Source organism: Micropterus dolomieu, linkage group LG17 (assembly GCF_021292245.1).
Source record: "Micropterus dolomieu isolate WLL.071019.BEF.003 ecotype Adirondacks linkage group LG17, ASM2129224v1, whole genome shotgun sequence".
NCBI classification, from domain to species: Eukaryota; Metazoa; Chordata; class Actinopteri; order Centrarchiformes; family Centrarchidae; genus Micropterus; species Micropterus dolomieu.
This window is the reverse complement of record NC_060166.1, coordinates 21,318,413-21,345,487: the sequence shown is the minus strand read 5'-3', so window position 1 is coordinate 21,345,487 and position 27,075 is coordinate 21,318,413. Positions and strand designations below refer to the sequence as shown.

General features: G+C 39.2%; 1 protein-coding gene across 1 annotated transcript; it reads left to right on the top strand.

Annotated features, from left to right (window-relative positions):
* Positions 1-606: 606 nt before the first annotated feature.
* On the top strand, positions 607-25,388 carry gosr1 (golgi SNAP receptor complex member 1). The gene is made up of 9 exons (XM_046074277.1): positions 607-734; positions 1,223-1,334; positions 3,496-3,583; positions 3,902-4,009; positions 4,174-4,265; positions 10,365-10,439; positions 20,338-20,367; positions 24,347-24,429; positions 24,645-25,388. The coding sequence occupies exons 1-9, from the start codon at positions 701-703 to the stop codon at positions 24,767-24,769; spliced, it is 747 nt and encodes a 248-aa protein (XP_045930233.1). The 5' UTR covers positions 607-700; the 3' UTR covers positions 24,770-25,388.
* The last annotated feature ends 1,687 nt before the right edge of the window (positions 25,389-27,075 follow it).

Genomic DNA, 27,075 nt, shown 5'->3' with positions numbered 1-27,075 from the left:
AAAAGTGCAGTTCATTTACCACAGTCAGAGTGATACAATGAGTTATTGATATTGTTAATAATTTAGCAATGGAAGAGAAAGAGCCCATGAAATGAAGGCATAAAATTAAATTTGCACAAGTAAATCAAAATTGACAAACTGTATAACACCATGAAACACTTTAACACCCTGTTAACATTCATGAATGCCATGGTAATGTTGTTTATTGGACCGACTGGATACATAGTAGTGAGTAGTTTTACAGTGCATAAAACAAAAGAGGAACATCAAAAACCACACAGCTAGACCAAATACATCAGTGATACTTTTTTATGTCAAGGACCCCTAAACTGACAAATTACACGACAGACCCCTTTTTGATAAGTTTATGTCCCAGGGTTGCCCATCTATTCTGTCATTGTGTTACTTGCGGATAGAATTATAAATGATTCCCCTTTTTGCTGGGGAGCCCCTTTGAGAACCACTGGAATGCATAATGTATTGTATCAGAGACGTTATGCATACATGCAAGTTCAAGATTATTTTGAGGGCCCCAATGGCCTCTAGGTGGCGCTGTTTATATCGCTGGGGCTAGCACATGTCTGGTAGTGCGGTGCTGCCTGAGAGTCTCAACCGAGGGCGAGAAAAACTTTACGATATGACGTCTTCTTCTGACACGTGACACTCCCCCGGAACTTGGTGACGTCGCAGAACAACAAAGATGGCAGGCATAGGAGGCAGCAACTACTGGGAAGGTAAGGTAGCAAAAAATAACTGAATTTACAGTAAGCAATGTTCGCAGCACATCTAGTACAGTATTCATAATGTCAACAAATAACCTGCCGCTGCGTTTGGCTCATCCAACCATGGTTTAAACACAGCCTACGTGTCTCTGGAACGACTAGCTAGCTCTCAACAAGCTAACTAACACATCGCCGGTTAAATTAAGCTGTTAAATCAGTGTCGGCGCCCTAAACTGTTTATTCACTAGACACAGTGCACCAGCTGGTACACTCATAACATGTTAAGTAGTAGAAAACGTTTATATTTAATTTTTCCCTCGAATGATGTTGAAGTTAGTTGGCTCACTCAGCTTAACTTAACGTTACACCAATTGTGCAAGTTAATAATAATAACAACGTTAAATGTTGCTGGAATAATGTTGCCATCGCTTTGGCTTTGTTTGCAAACTAAAATGAGCTGTTGAAATGTTAAAATGTGTGTGTGTGCGCCCGTGTTACAGATCTGCGAAAGCAGGCAAGACAGTTGGAGAATGAACTGGACCTGAAGTTGGTCTCCTTCAGTAAACTGTGCACCAGCTACAGCAGCTCCAGGGATGGGCGTCGGGGAGACACGTAAGATCAAGTTTTCTGTCACACCTGCAGAGTTAACCGACTAAAGCAAAAGTCTATATAGATTCTCAATCATAATGGCCATGTGATATTTTAGACTACACAATTAACTACACAATTTACAGAACACATCTGACCTGACTGAGATTAATAGGCTGGTAAAAATAATCATGTTAGAGCTGAAACAACAAGTTGAGCAACAGAAAATTAATCAATAACTTGATGGTCGATTAATCATTTCAGTCAGTTTTTAAGCAGTAATGCCAAAACTTTTTAGATTTCCCCTTCTGAAAAGATTTGATGCTTTTCTTTGTCAAATGATAGTAACATTAAACTGAATATCAGAGTTTTGGATTGATGGTCAGATGCCATCTTGTACTAGGGGCAATAATAATGGGCATTTTTTTATTAATTTATTGACATTTTAAAGACCGATTTTGAATGAAGAAAATTCTTGTCAGATTAATTGATAATGAAAAAAATTAGTTACAGCCCCAGTAAACCAAAGTCCCTCTCGTTTGTGTTAGTGAAGGGATGCGTGCCTAATACCTAACCAATATGAGTGGAATTATCTACATAGGGCAAGTCCTTGATATAGTGAGAATAATAAAAAAAACTTAACAATCTCATGTAGCGCTGCACAATTTGGAGAAAAAGTCATATTGCGATTATTTTAAATAATATTGTGATTCGATTATAATGGAACAAATAGTACTATGAATCTACTTGCTTGATTGTTTAGGAAAATGCACAAATCCTGACATTTTGAAATGTGTATTTCTTAACTTGAACACAGAAACAATATTTATAACAATAACTAGTACAACAGATATAAAACAGAACAAGGGTGTGTGTTGCTCTACAGATGATGTGGTTAGAAGGAGCAAATATTGGCACAATGGCTAAATCTACATCTGTCCACTAAAGAGATTCCATCCACAATCTGGAGGAGGAGGTATTATACATGAGTGTATTAGTATAATATTATAACATTAAATAAAGAGTATAATGTTCAGTTAAAAATATACTGTTAGTAGCCTATAACAATCATATATTAATTACTATATTCATTATAATTTAATATAATAGTATACTATTTTACCGCTAGTTGAATATTAAATCTAGTTACAGCTGTTTCATTTGTGTGTTGTTTTTATTTATTTGATCTTTGTATAAGAAAAAGGCTTTAGCTGTCGACGATGCATATCTGTCTCTGTCACAGAGTGACCGGAGCACCGGCATTTCTCTCGGTGCTTGTGGCGAGTTTGACTATGTTTTGAACACTACAGCTAACACTAACAGCCCTAATCTCGTACAAATGTGGCTTAAGTTGTAGTGGTCAGAGGGTCGGGATATGTAGCAACAAACTTGTTCCCGCACAGGAGTGTTGGCTGAAGGAAGGACGTGTCTATGAACAATACATTGAATGGATACCAACTCCAAGCATGTTGTTCACTAGCTATAATATCCTAGGCGGGAAGCAAGGAAGGAGAACTTCCCCAATCAGTGCACCTTTGTTTCTTTTGGTAATTGAGCCACTACTTGTGAGCTGTATCTTACACATTCTGATTCTTGAAAATAATTTGACTAGAAACAGCCTTCAATATATAAATGCTTTTTTGTTAGCAACAACCTGTGTACATTTCTGTTGACACATCCTCACACCAGCTGAGAAACCCTACCCTAACACTACCTGTGTAATTTAACATAAAAAATATTGATCACTATTAAGATCGGTGTATGTGGAGATTAGTGTATTTTTCCCAGGTGAATATTTCAGGTCATGCCTACTTCGGTGGCTGTGTGAATGGAGTTGATACAACATTTTAAATGAAGAGTATTACCCCTGTTTTAGCTTCACTCCTGTTTTAGCTGTATTACACTGTGTTTTAGAATAGACTTTAAAGTTCTGTTGATTTTAAAGCTCTTCATGGCCTCTCTCCCTGTTATATCTCTGACCTTTTAGTCCCATTCGCTTTAATTCCATTAATGTATCATTTAATCAGCTAAATAACTCCAATCAGTGCCAGAATATTTCTGCAATATATAGACATGAGAAAACTGAAAAATATTTTCTCCTGCAACATTTTGAAAAACTTTGTACAAACAGACAGGTTTAAGTTGACTTTCTATTTGTTCTCCATTCTTGTTTTTCCTCCTTAAGGTCAGACACCACCCCACTGCTAAACAACTCAACCCAGGATAGGATGTTTGAAACCATGTCAGTGGAGATTGAACAACTGCTGGCCAAAGTAAGTAAATTCTCATGGGGCAGCGGCCTGTGACAGGACAGCAAAAAGGCAGTAATTAGAAAAGCTCTTGATTTTTGCAAAGGCTCTTGTCTTTCATCAAAGAACAAGCAGGAGGCTGGCTGGCTGATTTCCATTAGACCCATTGTCATAGTAGTAATGTGCAGTTCTGACCACAATTAATGTGTCTGTGTGTAATATGTTGTGTTATATGGCCAATTGCAATGAAAGACATCCCTGTGATATAAAGACACTGGGATCGGTCATTACCTTATCTGCTGATCTCCTGTTTTCCATCCATTCATTTTCCATCTCTGTCAGCTGACTGCTGTGAATGACAAGATGGCGGAGTACACCAACACCCCAGGCACCTCTTCTCTCAATGCTGCGCTCATGCACACACTCCAGAGACACAGAGACATCCTACAGGTTTACTTTTTTTAATGTATTTTGTTTACTGCAGTTTTTTGTTTTCTGTGAAACACCTGTTTGGTAAAAGTACTCAACTTTACTCAACTCACCGCAGATCACAACCATTTTATGAAGCACACATGTTTCCATTTTTTCCTCACTTTTATTTGTTTTCTACACAGGATTACACTCATGAATTCCACAAAACCAAAGGCAACTTCTTGGTCATCCGGGAAAGGGAAGATCTGCTTGGGTCTGTCAGGAAAGACATTGAGTGAGTACTCAGTCACACCACCTCATGGTTAATTTGACCACGCAGCTACTCAGTTAATTTCTGTACTTTATTATTGACACATTAAATGTATTGACGAGTGAAGGTACAGGAAGTGGGTGGTCTGAGCAACCTTATCTAATTGTCTCATTCACATGAAACTACATGAACCTGCACACAAAACAAATAGCTTGTGTTTGATCTTAGTGGCTGTGGGGGAATAAAACCTGCCAAGTATTATTCACAGTGCTTCTGCACTGTAGACTTTATACCTTAGGGGGATAGTTGAACCTTGACTTCAACTTGGCAAGCTCTTGAAAAATGTTGGCCATTAAAACCCAAGAAGATTCATGGCCTCTTTGGCCTTGAGTATTGAGAAAGTCTGTCCTCTACTCAGATTGGCTTAGTCATGAGTGAGTGTATTGAAATCAAGAGATGGAGGCTCCCCTAGACCATGACTCTTGTCGTATTTTTTTTTTTTTTTTTTTTTTTTCTGTAATGGCTTATTGATCTGTAAGCAGCAGTGGGCATATGGTGAGCACTGCAGGATTCCTATTGATTCCCCTCCATCCTACTAGTATGCAGATGGACTGTAGTTTCCTCATACAATCGGCCTCACAGACCCTTTATATCATAACTCTTTCTCATTAAATAGGTTATATTATGTTTTTTAGCTGTTTCCCTCTCCTTTATTGAGTTATATATCTTCTGTGCATGTAATAGGTTTGCAAAGTGAAAAAGGCCAAAGTCCTTCCCAAAGAGAGTTCCCTTCTCCCACAGAAAACACTGCTCTGAACTGCCTGAAAACAGCTTGTTTGTAATCCAGCCTTTTCCTTTTATTCTCTATGACATCACATCAAAATGCGCGTCATAATGCTCGCCAAGCGACTAGTCCGACACGCCCTCAAAAAGACACAGAACTCCAGCACACAGTGACAAGCCGTCTGCCTCCTACCTCTCCTCTCCTTTCCAAACATTAAGTACTCTCCAGGCAGTCAGTGGACATAAAGTTGTTACTGTGATGTAGAGACAGAGCTCAGTTAAAACTTTAACTTTTGTTACAGATTAATAACTCGCCACTCTCAAACTCTTGCTCCTGTCCTTGATGCTAAGCTGGTAAGGGGATATACAGCTGAACCAAAGCCGTGTTTACGGGCTTCTCACGATCCGCCCTACTCTGCTTCTGATTGGCTAGTAGCCCTTAACTAGGAACTGCGCATGCTCCCAACAAAGATCATATAGATGCAAGATGTTTCACTCCATAGCTAAAACGAAGCGTTCAACACACAGGGTGAAAAGAGGAGCTGATGCAATGTTGTTGAAAATGAAACCATGTAAACCTGTTCTGGTACAACCCCCAAATACGATTTTGAACCTGAAAATGAGCATAATACCATCTCTTTAAGTTCTTAAAATACAACATTAAAATGTCTTTTCCGGGTACTTATTTATATATTAAAAGTAGTTTTCACACATCTAGTTATGACGGGTTGTCACTCCTCATATTACTATATAATTAAAGTCCTTTAATTCTCATTGGTAAAATGTTATAACAGTATAATCATGGATTAACTTGGGGGCTATATAACATTTTTTAACACTTGTACAGGCTGCTATCAAGTTTTTTCAATAGAGAAGGCAGAAGTACTTCCTTGGTACTTAATGCAAGAGACTGATTATTAGCAAATGTACTCATCACACAAATGTGGAAAAACTGTACAGATCACAGTCTACAGCAGTGTGATTTACTTTATTAAAATAACAGACTATAAAGCTACACAATGAGCTAACATTGTGCAGCTTTTCATGTCACCTGTATTGAACTACTCTATTAAACAGTGTTGCCAAATAATACATACATATACAGGGACATGCACTGATCTTGGATTGCTTTGCTCACGTTGTCAGCATTCTAAAATATTATTGGTATTATTGTCATCATCAGCTACTGCTTCTTATTTTAAGAAAAGTCCCATTAACATCAAAGTTAAGGAATGATGCTGTTGTTGTAGGGGTGTGCGATATTGTAATATAAATGTTATATCTCAATATTCTGATATTTTCTGGGATTTTATCAATAACGTTTAGTAGACAATATTTGGCATCCTTCAAAAATGTGTAAAGTCTAATAATGAACTAGCTCGCTCTAGTCAATACGATATTAATTGTTGCTTACTAATGACATTAATGGAAACAGGCCTTATTTCCTTTAAACTAAAGCATTTAAGTAAAAACAATATAAAAAACACATTGTTTGCAGATTGGCATCTTTTGAGCATCCGTTTTTTCAAATTCAAGCTACCTCCATGCGAGTGAGGTTGATCCACATCTAGCGATTTAATCTAATGACGTAGAATGCGAGGCCGGTGGTGTCAGTGTTTTATCTCCTGCCGCTGTTTGTTCACTCCTGTTTAACTTCACATGCATTTTTCTGCTTGTTTAACTTTAGCACACGTGTATGCGTGATGCAGTGAGTGCACGGACAAGGTGTTTAGGTAGACCTAGGCTACTCGATAATGTCTGCTTACACATTGTTAAAATGTCAATTAAGATATTATCATAGGCAAAACATATCGCACAACCCTACGATGTTATATCGGCGTGCATTCCTAGAAGACTCAGTTGAGAAAACCATTAATGGACAAAGTATACTTTGTTGTGATTGTGCATTATTTCTTCCACCACAAGTAATTGTTTTCTTTAAGTGAACCTATTTTAAAACGACTTGTTTCTTTGCACCACCAAGCCATTATTGTCTAATGGTAATTTGTACTCACGCTGTACACAAGAAATCACATTTTAATTATATTTCTACTAGTAGTTATTAGTAACATCCCATGGGGTCAACACTACATGCAACAGTTCACTCAATCTTCTCATTAAATCACATTGCTAAGCAGTGCCTCTGACCCTACTAATAGACTCCGTGCTGATGAATCTAATGCATAGAAATGAGCTAGTGATGTTGACCCAGTGCTCAGCCTAACGATGACTAATGGGCCCAGGGGATGCTAATGAGGGAAGCATCTGAGTTTACAGGTAGGGAAATTACAACTGCTACTGTTATGGCAAAATGCAGGGAGATGTGGAGTCATGCTTTACATGAGACAATTTCTTTTAAAGAGCAATATTCCCCTAACCTCCCTCATTGACCTTTACTGGTGGGGCAAGTGATAAGGTAGGACTTGCACGAAATATAAAAGGATAGCTTCTTATTTTTCAAGATATGATCTGTTGAACTGCCTCGACTGTAATGTGGGTTTTGAGGAATAACAAAACTGTGAGATGACTCTGTATCACTAACACATTTTTAATTTAACATTTTAACATTTAACATAATTCTTCTGATCTTCTTAGAGGAGCATACAGAGAAAAATCAATTATTGCAGTTTTAGCCAAGTTTACTCAGGAGTGTTGTCAAGTAATAGTAAAATAAAAACTGAAAAGAAAGTAAAAACTACAAAAATATTTTCCCCAAATCTCAGAAGCAGGGGCCCAATATTTTGACTTTGTGATTTCATCAAACTAAAGTCAGATTGGTTTGTTCTTGGCTAGAGCAGCTTAGTTTAGAACTGGCGTCATAAAAACAGCTTAATAATAAAAGGGATATTACTCACAGCTTTAAATTTTTTTAATGTAATATATTGCTGATTTAAGTTGTGTTTAAAAAGCAAAATGTTTAGGTCAGTTTCATTTTTAGGCTTTCATGCCATTGATAGTGATGGATGTTTCTGCTGCAGCTGAGCCTTATGTCCCTTTTGTCAGGTAGAGGGCAGTAGAGTATCTTGGGTAAAGTATGGCGTAAACCTGTCCAGGACGCTGGCTGCTGTACATTTTTATGTGTATGAGTGTTGTTTACCAAAAAATCCATACTGATTAAAAGAAATAGTGCACAGTGTCTCATTTATGCAAGCACCTATATGCGCAATGTGACATTTTATGAAACACTGTCAATGAAGACCCTGTCAGCAAAACATGCACAGTCTCTCACACACACACACACACACAGAGCTGCATCATTCATAACCGTAGAATGCAGCAGAGCTCAGACGCTCCCTCTGCTCCTGCTTTTATTCTAAATGTCAGCAACAAAAATGACAGCTTGCCTGTGATTTACATTGGTGCCCTTTTAAAAAGCCTTGCTGGAGTGATGAAGCTGGCTGTCAGTACGGGCAATTCTAGCCCCGCAAAGGCATCAGCTCTGCTGGTGGGGCAGCCAGCTTTGGCTCAAGGCAGCCACTGTGGAGTGTGCTGTGTGTGCACTGACTATAGTATTTCCATTCAACGGCTGTGGATGGTGCACTGGGGATGGAGTAGGCACATTTGTCCATGGACCGCTTACAGTTAGCTGGGTGGGGTTGGATTTTTATGGTATGTGTGTGCGCATACTCCTTTGTTTCTCACTTCCCACTGCTCCCCTGCTCTTTATCTCCTCGGCCAACGGGAGGGTGGGGCTGTGTTAAATGACCAGAAACCCACAAGAGCACTGGGAGTCAGCTGTTCAGGGATGCTGATAGAGTTGCATCAAGCAAAAGAGAATGGGTGCGATGTGTTCGCTCTGTGAGCGGTATAAAAGCCCATCCATTAACTTTGACTGCTATGCTACGAGATAACTCGGTAATAGAGGACACTGCTCAATTTCTGCTACACGGAATGAGCGGTGTCTTACCTAGATTATACATATAAGATATATAATATAAGAATTGTAAGCCATAGTGAATAGTTTATTTACCGTTCTCGACTCCAAAACCCTTTCACATTCAAATTCTAAATTTGACATTCAAATACTGAGCAGCTTCTCTCTCTCTGTCCGTCTCTCTTTTTCTTTCTTTCTGTCCCTGTCTGGAGCCAACTTTGAATCGTATGTTTACAAACAAAGCAGTAAATCTTACTCATTCTGCCTGTAATCTTGAGGATTTTGCATGAGGATTTTTTTTTTGGGTGATGACGTTATAAAATATGACAACAGATATTCAAAGCTTCATTCAGAAACCTGAATGAAAGAAAAAAATGACATTCAGTACAGCTCTAGTAGAAGCTATAAATATAATAACCTTATTATATTTATTATAGAGGTTTGTTCCACTCCTACTATATCATCCTGTTCTTGCTTTCAACCAATAACAGTATTTTTCTGATCTGCTCTACTGCAACCATAATGGGGCTATATTGCTGTGTTAAGTTACTGCTAATGCAAACTGAATATTTCCTGCTGCTGCTGGCTTCACATTAAAAGCTTTCTCTTGGTGAACCACAAGAAGGCTTTTACTGTAAACAGGTACAGGGAATGCGGTGGTATTGGCGCCGACTGCCATTTGATAAAAATTGGGCTACACAGCAGTTACGCCAGTGCTTTTTGTCAGTGGATCAGATTAAATAGCAAAGAATAATAAAAGAAGAAGTAGCCGCAGTGAGCTAGTTAGATGCAAAACTCCACCACAATGCCTTTTACCAAGCCAATAGGTGTCTAATGTTCAGAGGGATGGACATGTAAGGGCCCTCACATCCAATATACCTCCAAATGTCTCTTGTAGGGGTCCTGACCATAGACTGGGTGGCTTCAAAGAGCCAGTGCAGACAAAGACAGACACCTCACTTTGCAAAACATGATCGCACTGTGATCTTTTGACTGTTGATGAGGAAAATAACCGGTGTCGGAGATGATGGAAAAACTTGACTAGATGGGCAGCCATTCAGATAGGTCTTTCTCTGACCGACTGATTCCAAGATTTTCTGATATGAACAGAAGAGAATCATTAGTGCCATACATACTGCAACAGCAACAGCCGATGCTCAGGCTCAAGGCTGTTGACTGTCAACTGTCAGCTTGGTGTGTCAGGAGCCTAAGAATTTATTTCATGGTATCCTAGGTATGGTTGTGAGGTCTGGGTCTTCATGTTTTTGTCATTGCATGAATGTAGAATATTCTCTCAGTTCAATTCAAATTTGCTTTATTGGCATTAATGTGTAACAACAATATTGCCAAATCTCTCTCTGCTTTCGAGTGTTATGTCACATTACACAAATAGCAAATATTGTTAGTTAAATTTTTAATTCCTGACTGTATTCAATGTGACCAGTGTATCTGCATGCATTTTTCAGGACATACAAGAGTGGCTCCGGGGTCAACAACAGAAGAACAGAGCTGTTTCTAAAGGAGCACGAGCACCTGAGAAAGTAAGTTCCCATCACCTTTCTTTGCAGAATATGATGTAATAAAGAATCCAAATTTTTTATTCACACTCAGCAGAGTTTTTAAGGATATTTAATAGATTGATTTGGTGTATCAATCCTAGTAGCTCAAAGTAAAATAAAGCTGCCATTTTTCCAGAGCTGTAGATCCTTTCCTGAAATCAAAGCTGGAATAACTCATCTTGATGGTGCAGCACAGCTATTTGGAATAACACCAGTTACTGATGTTTGCTTGTTAACACCTGGCACCCCTTGGCACTTTATATGCTTTTACTCTCAATCAGATGGGATGCCACTTTTTCATGATGTTGCATTGATTCATCTGGAGTTTAGGATAGAGAAAAACATAGATTGGATATGAGTGCTTTCCTGGCTAGTTGAGACAAAAAACCTTTTGTGCTTTTAATAATGTTAAAGAAAATGTCAGCAGTGACAGGTTCAGATTTAGCTAAGCAAATTCATTACACATTATTGCACTATTGCATAACTTTGCATCTTAAAGCTGTAAAAGGTTAGGCAGACTTTTCATATAGACACAGTAGGTCAAACCTTGATCTGCCAGCAGCTTCATTAGCGTCCTACTATGGTTTGGCTGACTTTCAAGCACTGCGGAACAGCATGAGGTTATAAAGTTTGTGAAATCTGTATGTGTGTATCTGTGTGTAAGAAGTGTGAGAGGTACCCTGTGTGGAAAGTAAAATTGGAAGTCAGCAGGGCACACACAGGTATACACTCAAACAAAACATAAATAAACCACTGAAGAGCTTTTAACATTGCCCAGACTTGAGGATCCCATCTGATTATTTGCATCATTCTGATTGATTCTCTCTTTAGCTAAATGTGTGTTTCCTGTTTCAACCTCTCAAAGGAATAATTCCTCAATTACTCCCCATCAAAGACCTCTTAAATCATTTCAAAACAAAGCTTCACCTGCTCTGACATGGCATGGCTAATGTTTATCTCCAATAATGTAAATGGGTTAATAGAGTGACTCATTTCATAAACTCAACAACACAAACAACTTTAAAATACAATGCTAATACAATAAAATAGCAAACCTTTTTTTTGAAAATTCAAAGAGTTTTTGTGAAAACTAATGTGATTTTGCGTTGTTCCAGAAATTCTTTTGCCAACTTTCTAGTACTGTACGTGCAAAGAAATTACTGATCTGCATTAGGGCTGGTCGATATGGCCAAAAATGTTATCACAATATGAAATTTCATATAATACGATATCGATAATTATCACCATAATGCATATCCCTAATGGCGTACAGGAGAGGTACCTTGTTTGGCTTTCTGCTCCAATTCATTCTGTCAGTCAAAGTGGTGCCTTGCTTTATGTTACATCAAATAAAATTATTCCAGTGCGTTCCACACAGTACAAACAAAGGTTCAGCAAGAGGTTTACCAAGAGAGTGATGTAGCTGCAGAAGGCTACTACTAGACTTCTCAAGTGAATTTACTAATGAAGTTTGATTGCAGTAGCTTTGCAACTCCAACATTGTGTCAAATTGCATTGTGATACTCACTATGACAGGACTAGGAAAGACCCAAGTGATTGCTTTAATGGATTCAAGTACTAAAGCAGAGAAATAATCATTCTCCCTGTCCAGTCACTAAGGGAGTGGCCTTAAAAAAATCAGTCATAACGTTACTTGTATCTGCTATGCCTTCTATTCTGGCTATGAGTGAGGACAGGAAGATTTTTTTTTTTCTCTAGATAATGTGTTTTTTCAAGATAAGACACTCCCTTTCCTCATTTATTCAGACTGCGCTCCAAATAGCCAGACTGAATACTGATGATAAAATAATCATTAAGAATGAAGAGAAATGGAATGGGATTTGCTAGTGACACATTGTGCTGAACCTCCTCAGACTTGTGTATTCCCAACAGTCGAGCTGTTGTGCCAATCCAGCGCAATTGATCAAGATATCGATAATGAAATTATCTTATTTAACCACAACCCATATTGTAGGGCTTCCCCAGACTGTTGACAGAGATGGGAGTGGAAAGAGGAGATTGGAGATGAGGATCGAGTTACGCTTGATTGATCCTATTAGAGCCGTAAAACAGGAAAGAGGGCCTTTAGAGAAAACAACTAAAATGTGTTAGAGGCCAAAGAAGTGGTCTGAAAGCAGAGCAGGGATACTCGATAAGAGGAGAGATCTGAGTTAAAATGCTTCCAGACACAGTCTGTGATGCTCTCTTTTCAAAAGCAGTTTTATGAACAATAAGGTGTCTGTTATGTGAACTTTAATTCTAGAAAGATTTCTGACACGTTTATTTAATTTAATAATCCCACCATGTTTATAGAGAGATGTTTGTGGAGTTGTCATTTTGCTGCTCAGCTTGTCATAAAGCCTTTTTTTGTGCCATTGGCTTTTTATCTTTAGGCACGTGAGCCTATATGAGGATTAAAATGTTCTGTTTCTACAGTGGTTTTAAGGTAGATGTTAGAGTGTGTGTGTGTGTGTGTGTGTATTGGCAAGTGAGAGTACCAGCATTGCCAAACTGATCAAGACTAATCACTTCCCAATGGAAAAACACACACAAAAAGAAGTCCCTTCCAGTTAATCTACAAATTACTGCGTTGGGTGGAGTGCTTGGCAGCCTGCATTAATTAATTAACAAAACCTAATGAGACAGACGTAACGTGCCTCGATTCATTTTGAGGTTACCTACTCTATAGTTTTTGCTGCTAGTTATTAACCTTGTATATATCCACATTAGTCAGACCTGCCTACACATTAGGTTTAAAATGCTGTTGTTCCAGGAGACGATGGTAAATAAGAGTGACACTTGAGATGCTTTCAGACAATGAGCTGCTGCCGCATCTATTGTTTACAGTGTGAACATTGCAGACGTTGGCGACAGCATTCAGAGTTTATGATGGTTCAACTTTTTCAACTGCACAGAAACTACAGCAAGGGAAATGATACAGGAGCTGATCTTATTGTATCTAAGTTCCCTGACTGAAAAACTTCGTCACCTGTAGGGAACAGACAGATCAACAAAAGACACTATTGGTATTGGAGAAACATCAGCTTCAAATTTTGATTATCTAGTTTAGGACAATAAACAATGCTAATAGTACTTAGCAAAAATTTGTTAGCAAAATTTGCCAGAACGGCTGCATGGATCTTTAATATTTTCACAAGTGTTTGGTAAGCTGTTTACTTATTAGAGCTACTTTACGTGCTGTTAATATTTCTGTCATTGTTGGTGAGTTCTTATTATCTTTCTTTTTCTCCTTCCATGTTTATATGTTTTTCCATCTCTCTCTGCCATAAAGTGTTCATGAATAAACTAGAGGGAGGGAGGGGCAGGTTCATTACAAGTTGGAACAGCTCTAATGGTAGTGGTCACTCTGATGAGGACTTCCTGTCAAACAGGATATTTTTTTGACACAGCAATGGTGTTGAGGCAAATTTACACCGCACACTGACACACATTTTCTTATTTATTTGCCACCAACTGCAAATTCTTAGTTCTTAACTCACCAGGAAGTTCTTTCTGTAATGTTCTAACCTGACGTGTCAGATTGTTTGTTACACATCTGAAAGTCATCCAGGCAGTCATTTTTTTTTTTTTTTTTTTTTTTTGTGATCTGAAATCTATACGCTAAATGAAGAAATAACATTCAGCTATTTTAGGCATAATTTAATGTCAATTATATGTCAGTGTTCGATATATTTTCATAAAAAATAGTACATGCCTGTTTGCAGGCACAAAGCATCGATGTCTTTCAGGACATGACCCCTTAACAATCACGAACGACCAGGTAAAGGTACCACAATTCAAGAAACACAAAGCACGGCAGAACTTTAAGCTTACCACAGTGTATCATACAGTCATTAGTCAATACAACACTCACAGTTCAACCACCAATAAATGCTTCTTTATCTCAGTTCAAGTCTCCACAAGAGTCCAAATCTCAACAAAACCCTCCTCTTTGGGATCCCAGCACGCAAGCAAAAAAAAAATCCTCCGTTTGAAGAGCCCACATGTCTGAATTGTGCTTGGGCCCTGTTTGCTTGAAAGTCTAGTTTCCTGTGACTTTGATGTAAGTACCCTTTTTTAATGTTTTTCCCCCAATGTACCAAACTTTTACAGTTCAGTAACTATGATTAAACCAGAACAGTTTATTGCCCAACCTAAAGGACTGAAATGCTCAACCAGCCAGTAACAGAAGATATTTATGGGATAAGTAATTTAGACTTTTACTCCTAGAACCCGTATGGCCAGTATAACTTCTCCAGTCTGCCTCGTGTTATGGCAGAAAATTGTGTCCTCTTACATTTAATCTTTTATGTATGATCTTTTAATATTATCATTATTGTTACTATTAATGTTAAAGATATGTATTGTGTTTTTATCCTTAACCTTTCCTCTCCTATACTCCTTATGTTGGTCTGTCCACATTTACTAGGGTTTAGGGCAGAGCTGTGAGATTGTTTTGGTGTTTTCCTCTCTTGTTCCTCTCCTCTCATGGAATGTTCATTCAAGGCTGAGAGAGGACCTCTGTTCCCCAAAACATAGAAACCTAGACAGTGTAAATGATAATGCATCCCTTTGCTCGGGGCCAGACGCCCGAAGCCGCCCTTGGCGGCAGGTCTCTGGACCAGCTGTATATGTGTTTTAGTACTTCTCTGTTTATTCTCTTTTGTTAAATAAATTCTTCATAGACAACGGTTGGTTGTTACTCAATTCTTTGCTCAACCCCTCACCAGGAATATAATTTCCACGACACCTCATTTTGTGCAAGGTCTTATTTGAAACAAAATGTCATATATTGTAAAAACGGTGTCATTTGTGTGGGTCACATAGTGAAGCAGAGCTGCAGAGGGAGCAATTTCTAAAAATCAAAAAGAATTGGTATGTTTGTAGGTACTTCATCATGCACCACTTTTTTCACATTATTTTAAGCAATCTATTTACCTGCCACAGGGGCCAACTATATCTCTTTTCCTTTCTTCATCTGTCTTCTTGTCCCTGAGTTTAAGAACCCTGCTTTTAGTATTCCTGGCCTGTTGCCCATCTTAAGAAGTCCATCTGAACTGCCAGTTCCCTGATATGTTAATGTAATCAGTAGAGGAGAGCTCTGAGGATTCAGTGTAATGTGCAGACCTTCTCTCTCTGGCTCACCAGAGGGATCCAAACTGTTCAGATTCAGTTCAGAAACTTTAGAGGTTCAGAGATTAGTGAAAGTAGGTGAAAGTGTCTGAGGCATTTTAGGTAAGTGCATTTCTGTGCTTTGAACAGTGTATGACATATCACAAGTGCGATTTCCTGTAAAGACATTATCAAGATTAGGATTTTACCATTTGTTGCCACTTTGCTATTTTTTTCTAAAGTGATTCCAGTGGTTTTGAAGTGTTTTGCTGCTGACTGGTGTGACTGGTGTGCGCTGATTGTGCTCTGTGTGCTTGGTTCTTTATTTTCCCAAGGGGGCCTCCCATTGGAACAGTGTTCAAATCCCTGGGCAGCAAAATGCTCTACATCATCACAGCTTTTTCTCTGCTGTCAAGTCACTAGGCATAGGGCCAGCCAGGCCACACCAAACTGTACTGTTAACAAAATGGAGGAATAGTTTGCAGCTCCTGTTACTGACAACACATAGCTTTTTTGATCTGTCAAATATCAACATTGCATAAACAATATCAACACTGGTACACAGTTGTGATTAGGATCAAAATGGCAGGTGATATAATAGGGCTCTACACTAGCCTGTTCCTTAATGAAAAGATTTAGGAGCACACAAAAAAATTTAAGAGCACAGTGAAAAACGTTTAAGTTACCCAGAGTTTATTAACAGACTATTTTCCTTCTCCTTGTGTTCAGTTAAGATGTGAAATCATTGAAGCACTATGGAAGTGAAGGCCCTGGTATCTGGACACTCAGCATGGGCCCAAAATATTGTCAAAGCTTTTCAAAATATTGTAACAGCTTTTTAAACAAGCAGCTACAGATCGACCTGCCCACTGGAATTTCTCTTGCTGTTGCTGGAGGCCAGTCCAACTATGTTTTGAACAGACAGCGGCGGTGGTTGTAATTTTTAGGGGCATATGTGACTAAATTGGTCAAACTGTAGTGCCCTGTATAACCAATGTCTGCCTTTCGCCTTTCAAAATGTTGTGTGTCTGGATTTAAAAACAGATTCCCAGCATTTACCAAAGTCCTCCTCTTTTTAATCAATCTCTAGGATCAAGCTCTTCCTTCTTATGCTTGGTTTATTACTTTGCCGCAAAGCGTTACTAAAAAGATCATCTCTTTGAATCTCACAATGCATTTTAGTATGTAGCAGTGGATTTTGAATCAGCTTTGAGCTACTTTTCCTCTTTGCTGATGCAGTTTACTTTGTGCAACTGTTGCCAAGATTTGCAAGACTGTTTCCTCTACAAAGTAATTAATGTTTCATTTTACCTGGCTGATTCTGTTAGTTGCTCTAAAAGCCATCCTGACAGAGCATTACTCTCAGAAAGTTGCTGGAAAGTAGTTTCTGTTAGAATGCCGCTTCAGATAATTGAGTCAACAGAAAGGATTCAGCTATCATTTTGATTATCTAATAATCTTTGTAGTAATTTAGGCTTTGAGTGATCCCTACCTAACACTGCCACTTGCTGTATGCCAGTTCTGAATGCGAACAAATTAACACATGCATGTGAGCAGTAAGCAGACTGTCTGTCTGTTTCTGTGTTTATGTTTCTATGTGCGTGTGAATGGCAAAAGGGGGCGAGGAAGCTTGGGGGCAGGCTTGGTTGATTCATCACACTGGGAAAGGCAATTAGCTTGGAGCTAATGAGCAATTTAATGACTGCAGCAAAACGCCACTGACCAGGGAAAATGGAAGGAACCCACTCAAAGATGAAACCACAGAAGGCCACGTATATACAAACGTGATGGCACAGTCAACCTCACCACTACAGCTGCAGCTTGATGGAGGGGACAAAGCATAAATCTTTTGCCTCATCTCATCTCTGCATATAAAAACTCAAGGCTCCCCTCAGCAAAAAAAACACACTCTCCTTTGCTCGTCAGCTCATGATTTACAAGGTGGACACTGTTGGCAGACCGACAGTTAATAGTATAAATAGTATATATAGCATAAATAGTATATAGTTTTCTATGTTAGTCTGTCCACCATGACTTTTCCATCATTTAAAACTGGGGTCATGTGACTGTCTGTGCCTTTGCCTAACCACCATCTACTTAAGTTGTTGTTTCTTTCTGTTTCAGACTCTGTCAGGGTTTTGTTACTTGCAGTGTTCTGTGCTAAATCCACCTGCTCCCACAATCCATACAAGACTTGTCTGCTAGCCTTCATTCTGAAATGTCGTGCCAGTTACCATCCCATTTCACCAAATGATTTAATTCCTGTAAATTATTCTGTTTCAGTGTGACAAAGACAACAGATATGATATTACAAACTATTGCCAAGTAGCAGTTTGGTGCTTGTGTGCAGAGGTAGGAGCAAAGAAAGAACAGAAGGCTGCCCAGCCCACACCGTGACTGTGCAGTGTCCCTTGCAGTGTCCCTATGTACGGGGCATTCTCAAAAGTGAAACTTCACATAAACTGGACTAATGAGGTTGAAATGAGCTAAAGATTGGGATTACAGCAATTAAACTCATTCGCGTTTATTGGTTGAGGTCAGTCCTCATTGGCCCACTACCAGAGAAGAGGAGCCTAAACTTACAAGTCATTAGCAGGACTCAAAGTTATTGTATCAGTGTATAACAAAGAAAATAGTCTGTCCTCTGAGAGATCAGTTGGTCAATACTTGCCCACGTACATGGCCTGGACATGGTCACTTGTTTGGCCCACAATCAAATTTAGTTAGAACCTCTAGATAGTATTACTTGGATGTGTAGTTATGATACTTGAGTATCATTTTTGGTCTGCCTGAATCAAAGCTTAAGCTGCTTTTTAGCGTCTTAGTTTTAGTCCTTCAACTTCTTTTGATATTATTAGGTCTCTCTTGAGTTCATTTTTAATAAAATGGATCTTTGAAACTACGTGGTGGACTGCCTATCATCTGTTAGCGGAACAAGAAATTGTTAGCTCAGCACACATACTTGCCAACAATGCATGTGTACATGTAGAGCCTCATGGCGTGTTCCCCCCTCACTTAAAAAGAAACTGCAGGGAAGAGAGGGGTCACCACATTGAATTTAAGGAGACATACACGCTCAAGTTTACCATGTGATTAAAATGAATAAACAATAAATATCTCACTCTGCTGTGAAAAAGGCAAATTGTTTTTCTTGTACCTTAGTGTGCACCTCTTGTTTTTCAACACAATACCATACGATGCTGTGTATTCAATACCCAATATGTAATATTGTTTTTGTTAATAGGATAGTGTTAGCTTTACTTTGAAAACTTAACATTTGTTAACATTTGTCATTGTTTCTAAGTTTACTTTTGGCTTTATAATTTCCCTTCAGATTTCCAAAAAGTGAGTTACAAGGGGTAGTGGTAAAATAATAAAAATAAAGCAATGAAGGTTGGGTTTAGGCGTGAGAGAAAAAATACTTTGGGTATTTGCCTTGAGATGGTCAAGTTAAAGTATATAGAGAAGATTTAGGTAAAGGTTGAGGTCTGGTAAGGGCTTTGTGTGGATAAAGTTCCGCTCTCTTCCTTTAACTTTGTATACATAAGCATGCTAATAGCCTAACAGAAGCCACATATTGAGCATGACAATGAGAATGTGGAGTTGTTGAATGGATGTTGAGCTATGAAATACAATCCCTGCAGTTTTGTTTGGTTTACTTGAGCTCTCTTGAACATTATCCAAATTGATTCCAATTAGGGGAATAAAACTGCTGAGAGCATTATTGTTTATGAGCAACCTGAGACACAAATCTGGTGTTACACACACACACTCAAAAGAAACTTGTTTGTGTTGGGAGTGGGGGCGGCAGGTATTGGCAAGTAGTGGTTATGGTTAGGGTAATTCACCAGGGAATGAATGTAAGTTGATGTAATGTTCCCAAAAGTCGTGTGTGTGGGCGTTGGCGTGTGGGCCTCCCACTATTCTTGGTAGGACAATAGCAAGGATATGACACTCCCTCTTTGATGTAGCTATACAGAAGCTCCAAGGTCTCTGAGGTGGAATCCTCTCTGGGTCTACGTTGTCCAGACTCCCTGACAATGTGGGAGTCATCCATGAGGAGAACATGAAATAAACAAGTTATTTAAGAGTTACACTATTTCATGCAGAGGTTAAATAGAAATAAAAATTATAATAGCTTTAAGTTGTTTGTTTGCAATTTTGCTTGGGATTTGGATCTGGATTGGGGGTTGGAAGTCTTTAAATGACCAGATGATTTGTCCTTGTACTGATTCCTATATTTACTGCAGATTAGGAGAGTAAGTATATCTGTGACCAGTGATATACATTCCTCATTGACTCACATGGCATTCTGATAAAAGCTAAAAGGAGACTGTTCTAACTAAAAGGCTGTATCCCAAAAAAAGCTGCATTTTGTAACATCTGGAACTGTTTAAGTTTCCTTCAAAGATTTTTACAAATTATACTTTCCGTTCTGTGTCAAATAGCACAAGAAAGGGAACATGAACAAAAAAGTGGGAAGATTCAAGTAACATTAACGCTATATTCTGATAAGATTCATAAGTAGAGAAGAAAAAGAAATCCAGTCCAAAACAACATGAAATTAAATTCAGTTCTTTGTCCAGGTAGGTTTTACCAAGTAATGTGATCAAAATTCAGTACTGATCACTGCCAATCTGAAACCAATTCTGATAACTGCTCCCAAGTCAGTTGTTTATAACAATTTTCTGGCACACTGCCTCATGTTAATAGTTAACCTGTCTTTCTTCTCTTCTTCCCGCCCCCCTCTCCCACTCATTGTTTATAGTTCGGATCGACTGATGGATGACACAATAAGGTAAGACCTGCTTTCTGTCTTGCACGCATGGGAACACATATATTTGCATGTGTGACAGCCCCCGCCCCCTCTTCTCCATTATCTTATTTACCTGCTGAACCTGACTCAAAACCCTCAGTATGTGTTCAGAAATAGACCTCAAAGTGGTCTGGATATGTCAAGCCTAACCGGGCCTGTTGAGCTTAGGCAGGACACCTGTAGAAATATGATCCTTGTTTATTGTACCTCATCCTTCAGTGACCTCTGTATAGCAGAAATTCAAATTGTAAGTGAGGAATATAAATACAGTTCTCCATCGCTCCATTTTAAACCTGCAATATAAGAAAATAATATAAACCATTGGACCAGGAGATATCGAAATACACTGTTTTTGTCTCTGTAAGACACATCCTCCTGACGAATAAAAAACTGTGAGCAGTACCCTTTTTACATCTCAAGTAAAAGAGTGGGCAGAGCTGCAGTTTTTTGAATATATTTTTCCCATTCTACATTTTTCCTTTTAAAGATTTATATTAATAATAACATTAAAGGTGGGGTAAGCAATTCTAATCCAATACATGTTTATTTTCCAAATTCAGTGAATATCTCCTCACGGTTCGCTAGCTACCCATTATGGGTGTACGCTGAACAAAAAAATCCAGTGTCTGTACTCAGCCCTCAGACCGAGCTACACAACACTATCCAGCCATGATTTGTGTGTCAGGTAACGTTTAATGATTTGCCCACAGACATTCGGCTTACTTTCCAGTTTGCCAAGGCATGGTGTGATGCTAGCCATAGTAGCAGGACAGTTGTGAGTATCGCTGTCTGGAGCTGGTATGCTGGCTCTGGGACCGCCTCGTCCAGCATTTTAGCTTTTCAGGAGCAACTGTATAGACAGGATGCTAACTCACAAAGTAGCGTAACGTTAGTTACATTACTTGCTGTGTCGTTGTTCACTGTACATCATGGTATTTGTCACATTGTTGAATTTTGCCAGAATCGCTTACTCCACTTTTAATGTTCCTTACATAGAGACACAGGTGATTCCTGGATAATTGAATCATAATATAACGTTATGTCATGGCCATGATTATAAATATACCACTGTAGCCATGTTATGGAAAAGACAATCTAGCCAGCTAGATTTCCCAATCCGCGCTGTATCAAATTCAATATTTTTTATTGTTGCCAAACAGCTAACCATAGTCACTTAATTCATGTAAAATTAATCCAGAATCTAAAACTTTATCAATTTACTGTTGAATGCATCCACTTAATTCTACAATATCAAACCTTTTAAGTAACCTAAAAGTCGGAATTTCCGAGTTCCAAGTAGGAAATTTCAACAGGACTCTGAAAGTTGGGAGAAACTCACCAACCCTGACCTCAAAATCCAAGATGGCTGCTCCTGGAATCAACATAGAGTAATTTACTGTTTATTGCACATCTGTCTTTGTGTCTCATTAAATACAGTCCTGTCCAACTTACATTTTCAGACATGTTGCTACGGTGTTTGTATGTGCAAAATACTGCGTAATGCTTTGTTATTTACTGGTTTTGCTAACAATGGCCAGAGGCATCAATCTTAAATCTGTTGTATTACTGGAACGCCGTCAACTTGGGTGTGACGTCATTCCTAGCTCCAACCTCCAACTTCTGAGGCAAGTGGGATGCACCGTTATAATTAATTTCTTCCCCAAAAGTTTTTATGTATATTGTGCCTCTTATGCCTCTTTATCAGTGAACTTTACAATGCTGTTGCTCATTGTTTGTACTGATAATTAATCCCTAAAATCCACTGACTCCAGCTACGGTGCCAGGCAGGAAGTCAGACACAGAACGGCATAGAGAATCCGGTCAATTTTCAAAATAAAACACCCTATGGAGACTCCCGGTCGTAAAACAACAATAAACGTGTTAAAACAGGCACAAAAAGACATCATTTAACTATGTAGCCTACTTAATCATAGTAGAAGCACAAGATGCAAACATGGATTACCAAATCAACAAATTCTGAACATGTCAGCAAAATCAGGCAGGCAAAACGCTCTGACTCTGAAATGCTCCTTGTGGGATATGCAGCCTGAAGTTGACGGAACAAAAACGGGGAGCAGTGACGAAGGTAGTAGAAGCACAAAAAGGACTAATTAATAACAAGTCAATAACGTGGGGCAGGCTGCACGCTCTGCTGCTGAAACTCTTCTGAGACGCTTCCAATGGACTTTGATGCCGGACTATGGATGCATCAAAACCGGGGTGCAGACGTTATGTGCCGTACCCGGAGTCAGTGGATTCCTGCCGTCAGCCTTGGCAGTGCACCAACTGCTGGTCACATAACATGGTCTATGCATAAAATGAACGGCACTGTCCCTTACTCAACCCTGCATATCCAGAATAACTCCTCCAACTTCACTGATTTATAGGTATCATCCATCTTTTACTATTCCTTCCTCCTTTCTCTCCCTTCAGACCTGCACAAATGAAAAATTTACCCTCCAGTCTATTTTCTCATCTTTCTCCATTGGTTCTCTTCGACCCATTGCCCTTTGCATTTAATATTATAAAGAGTATGGTCTAGACCTGTTTTTTATGAAAAGTGCCCTGAGAAGCACAAATGTTATAAATAAATAGAATTTCTGTTCCTTGCATCTCGTAAGCACAATCTGTGGCACGTTTCTAAGTCAAAGAGGCAAGATTGTACTTGTTCATGGGTGCATTAGTGAAGCAGAGCGATGTGGTAGGAAAAGGAGTTCAGTTCCGTGTTGGTTAACATGCCAGTTTTATTTATACTGTATTTTAACTGTGCTGCTGTGTCAACTAATGTGGTATCCAAGGTGTGTTATTTCCAGATTATGATTTACATTAGACTACATATCTCGTCATATCTAAATGATGAATATTCCCCCAGGTCACTTTAAACAGCGACCACCAACTGATCACATGCAGAGTGTGTGTGTGTGTGTGTGTGTGTGTGTGTGTGTGTGTGTGTGTGTGTGTGTGTGTGTGTGTGTAGGGAATCTTTACTGTACAGCTCTGATTCTCATGAGGTGGTGAACATTGTGATAAAGGCTTGGAGTCAGCAAAGTGTTTCTTCCTGACTGAGGAGAATATGATCCCCAAAACACCACTCCAGGCCAAGACTGCAGACTGTCAGGAGATGCCATGACCTCACCCACACACCCCACTCTCCACACACTTATACAGTGCTAACTTACACACTAGTTTTCTTTTGTTTGTTTAAAACCTGCTTTCAAGTTCATTCACATTCTCTCTAGGCCTGCTGCTCATCAGCTTTGCCAGCTGAAAGAGTAAACAACTGCTGAGATTTCATTTACCTTGTTTTGACCTACCTCCTTAGGGGCTCCGTCACCCAGGAATGGGGGAGGAGTTTGTCCCCTGTGGCCAGTGCTTACTTGTTGTCACCCTACTGTTCAAGAGTTAGTACTAATTGCAGTGAATAAACAAACTGATGTACGATCTGTTTTTTGAGCATATTAACATTTACGGTAGTATTTTTGCTTTGTCGACTGGTTTTTGGGAAGCTGATTGATTTTACTCTTATGCCCCACTGTGAAATGGCTGACAGTTTATTATTATGTGTAAGCAGATGCCATAGAGGGCAAACATAGAACTCAAACTTTTTCTGCCAACTACCCGGCAGCACATTCCTGCATTGAAAGTTGCTGAAGGCCACGTTTGACAGCAAGGGAGTTACAATATCACAGCACTTCTATATCTTCTACAAGCCTAGGCAACTCGCACACATGCTGTAGGCACCCAGATAAAGCTGAAGGAGAACATAATACGATGACTTTGTCTCATTCCAGAGCGATTTGTTTTCTTCTGTGGTTCTGTTGTGCTCCTTGACAGTTTGTCGCTTTAAAGGGTGCCACCTCTTCTCCTTTTAAACCGGATGCCAAAAAAACGGCTACTAATGACTGCAGCCACATGCAGTGTATTGTCACTTCTCAACTCATTTCTCTTTCTGTCTCTTTAGTATTGCAATGGCAACCAAGGAGAACGTGACCTCCCAAAGGGGCATGCTGAAATCTATACAGAGCAGGGTCAACACGCTGGCCAGTATCCTTTATGCTGCATATGGGCGAGGTCGTGTGTGTGGGGGAACCAAGTAGAATAAAGCACACAATTGATAGAAGCTGAAGGGTTCCTGGTATGAAATCACTGCTCAACGCTCACATGTTGCTTTTCTATAATGGGAGAGACTTCTTTGTTACCAAGAAATAAGAACAATTTAAATAGAGCTGTTTTTCTTCCTTAACTGCTGACTTTCCTAGACCGTTTCCCAACCATCAACAATCTCATCCAGAGAATCAACCTGCGGAAGAGACGAGACTCTCTCATCCTTGGCACAGTCATCGGCGTCTGCACCATTCTCCTCCTGCTCTATGCTTTTCACTGAAAGCCCGGCCTGGTGAAGTCTTTAAAGGGACAGGATTGCTTTTTGTAATGTGGGAAACCCAGGAGACTGAGCTCAGTGATTGGAGGACCCTGGAAGCTCCCGAGCAGAAGGACATTTCAGTTGGTCCAGTTCTTGGATGGGAAGAAATTTGGCCAACATGAACTACTGAATGGGTATTTAGCAGTGGGGCAGATGGAGGACTGGTGATTTGGTGCTCTTCTGCCAACAAGGGAAGACCAATATAGTACATAAGATTTTAAAAAATTATATTGAACACGCACTTGGACATAATCTGAGGATAGTTTGAAGAGACTATGAATGTGGGATGCTTAATGTTTTTCACAGGTGACTGGTCTTTTTTAATTAATGGAGGGAGATGGATAGTAAAATGGGCTGTAAAATGTGAATTAATAAATTATGCATATCGGTATGTGCAACTAAAGTGTGTGACACTATTAGATACTGAAAATTTAAAACAGTTTTTCAAAATATATCACTTGCATGTGGGTCTCTCGAAGTTTAACCACTAGGATGCCACACCGATGCTCGTAAACATGATTATTATTTTTACTAGATTTCTACAATAAATATACTATAGCTGCCCCTGGCTGGATTCAAACCATGAATTTTGTGGTTAATGGTCAGTGCTTCAACCTTCAGCCACGAGGCACCCACTTTTATTGAATTTACATGTAGATAAATCAGAGTGACAAATCAACAGAAAATTAATCGGCAACCATTTTGATAATTGATTAATTGCAAACAATTCCAAATAGATTCTTAAATGTGAAAATTCCTTGTTTTAAAATGCAGCAAACTGAATATCTTTGACTTCTGAACTGCTGGTTAGAAAAAAAAAACAATTGCGATAAGTCACATAGGGCTCTGGGAAATTGTGATGCACATTCTTAACTATTTTTTTCCCTTTTTATAGAGCAAATGATTAATAAACAAAACTAATGAGCAAATTAATCAATAACAATCCTTGCTATTTACTTTCATATCTGCATTTTCAGTAACTTGACTGTTGAGAGTTGTTAAAGTCACGCAATGGCAGTCACGACAGCATTATCAGGTTCATGTGAAATGAGCATCTTTTAAGTCTCTTTTAAAAAGTGGCAAAATGTCTTCAGCACCAAACCAGCCAGGTCGGTCGCCTTTAGTTCACTACTCCTCGGCTTCCATGGGAGGACAACGGAAACGCAACACTGCTGTGATGATCGACTACTGAACGAGTTAACCCTTGTGCACATTTCCTAGTGTGGCATACCTGGCAGAGCCCATGAATCTCTATTTGATTTCAATCCCACCTGAAACACAGCAAAGTGACATAGGAAGGTGGGAACTAAAGCATTCATCTGAGAAGGGAATGGTCGCAGACTGGGTTTGACTCATTAGATTAAAGACTTACTTTGTTGTGGGGGTGTAGCAATGTGAAAGCAACAGCAGCTGTGTGAGAAACATTAATGTGCTTTTTTTCTCACAGCTTCAGGCTGTTACTTGACCAGAATCCAAATAAAATAGGCTCACTTCAATGGAGTGAAAAGGAAATTTGGTTTATTGTCTTCATTCCTGCCGTTTGATGTCTTCCTCACCAAGAAACACTAAAAGTACAAGAAGCCCACTGAAGGTCTTCGTGTTTATCTGGCATTTTTAAAAGAATTGCCGTCTCTCTGTTTAACACCAGCCAAACGAGCATTGCCATCTTTCCCAGAATACCTCACGTCCGTTACGAGGGAAACCCTTTGATGAAGTCCAAATGGGGTTCAGACATTTTTACACGCTGTTAGCAGACTGCTGAGGTGCTCAAGCGTTCAGGTCCTAAATATTTCAGCCACCCAAGCAGCTCCCAAGCAGTTCCCAGCTGAAATGTACGACGCAAGTCTGGTCCAAGTCTGAAGAAATCAGATGGCTATTTTAACATCAGGGATGCTTCACTCGTCTGATGACATAACAGCCTCTGTCACTTCAGATTGTTATCGGTAAGTTTTTGTTTGTTTTTTTTGACAAAATAAAGAGACTACTTATATCTGAAACCCAGAAAAAGCTCTTACCTTCAGTGGTAGAAGAAAGGATTCTTATGTTTCAGGATTGTGGTGTTGTAAGGGTTGCATCAGGCCATTACTCTTCAGAATGTGTATGTGTGGGGAGCTGGCTTTTAAAAGTGCAAAATATGTCATGAATTCTTCATTTTCCCTTTTATCCCCAGGGCCATCTAAAACCCATAGCTGTGGCAGCTATGATTAATGGTGTTTATGTACCCGGACTGGTACAGAGTTCAGATATAATAAAAGCAACAGCTGTAC

Excerpts from the sequence above, each read along its gene's own strand:
- gosr1 (XM_046074277.1), top strand. The coding sequence starts at position 701 with ATGGCAGGCATAGGAGGCAGCAACTACTGGGAAG. Across the intron at positions 1,335-3,495 it reads GATGGGCGTCGGGGAGACAC|GTCAGACACCACCCCACTGC; the intron begins GTAAGATCAAGT and ends TTCCTCCTTAAG. Across the intron at positions 4,010-4,173 it reads GACACAGAGACATCCTACAG|GATTACACTCATGAATTCCA; the intron begins GTTTACTTTTTT and ends TTTTCTACACAG.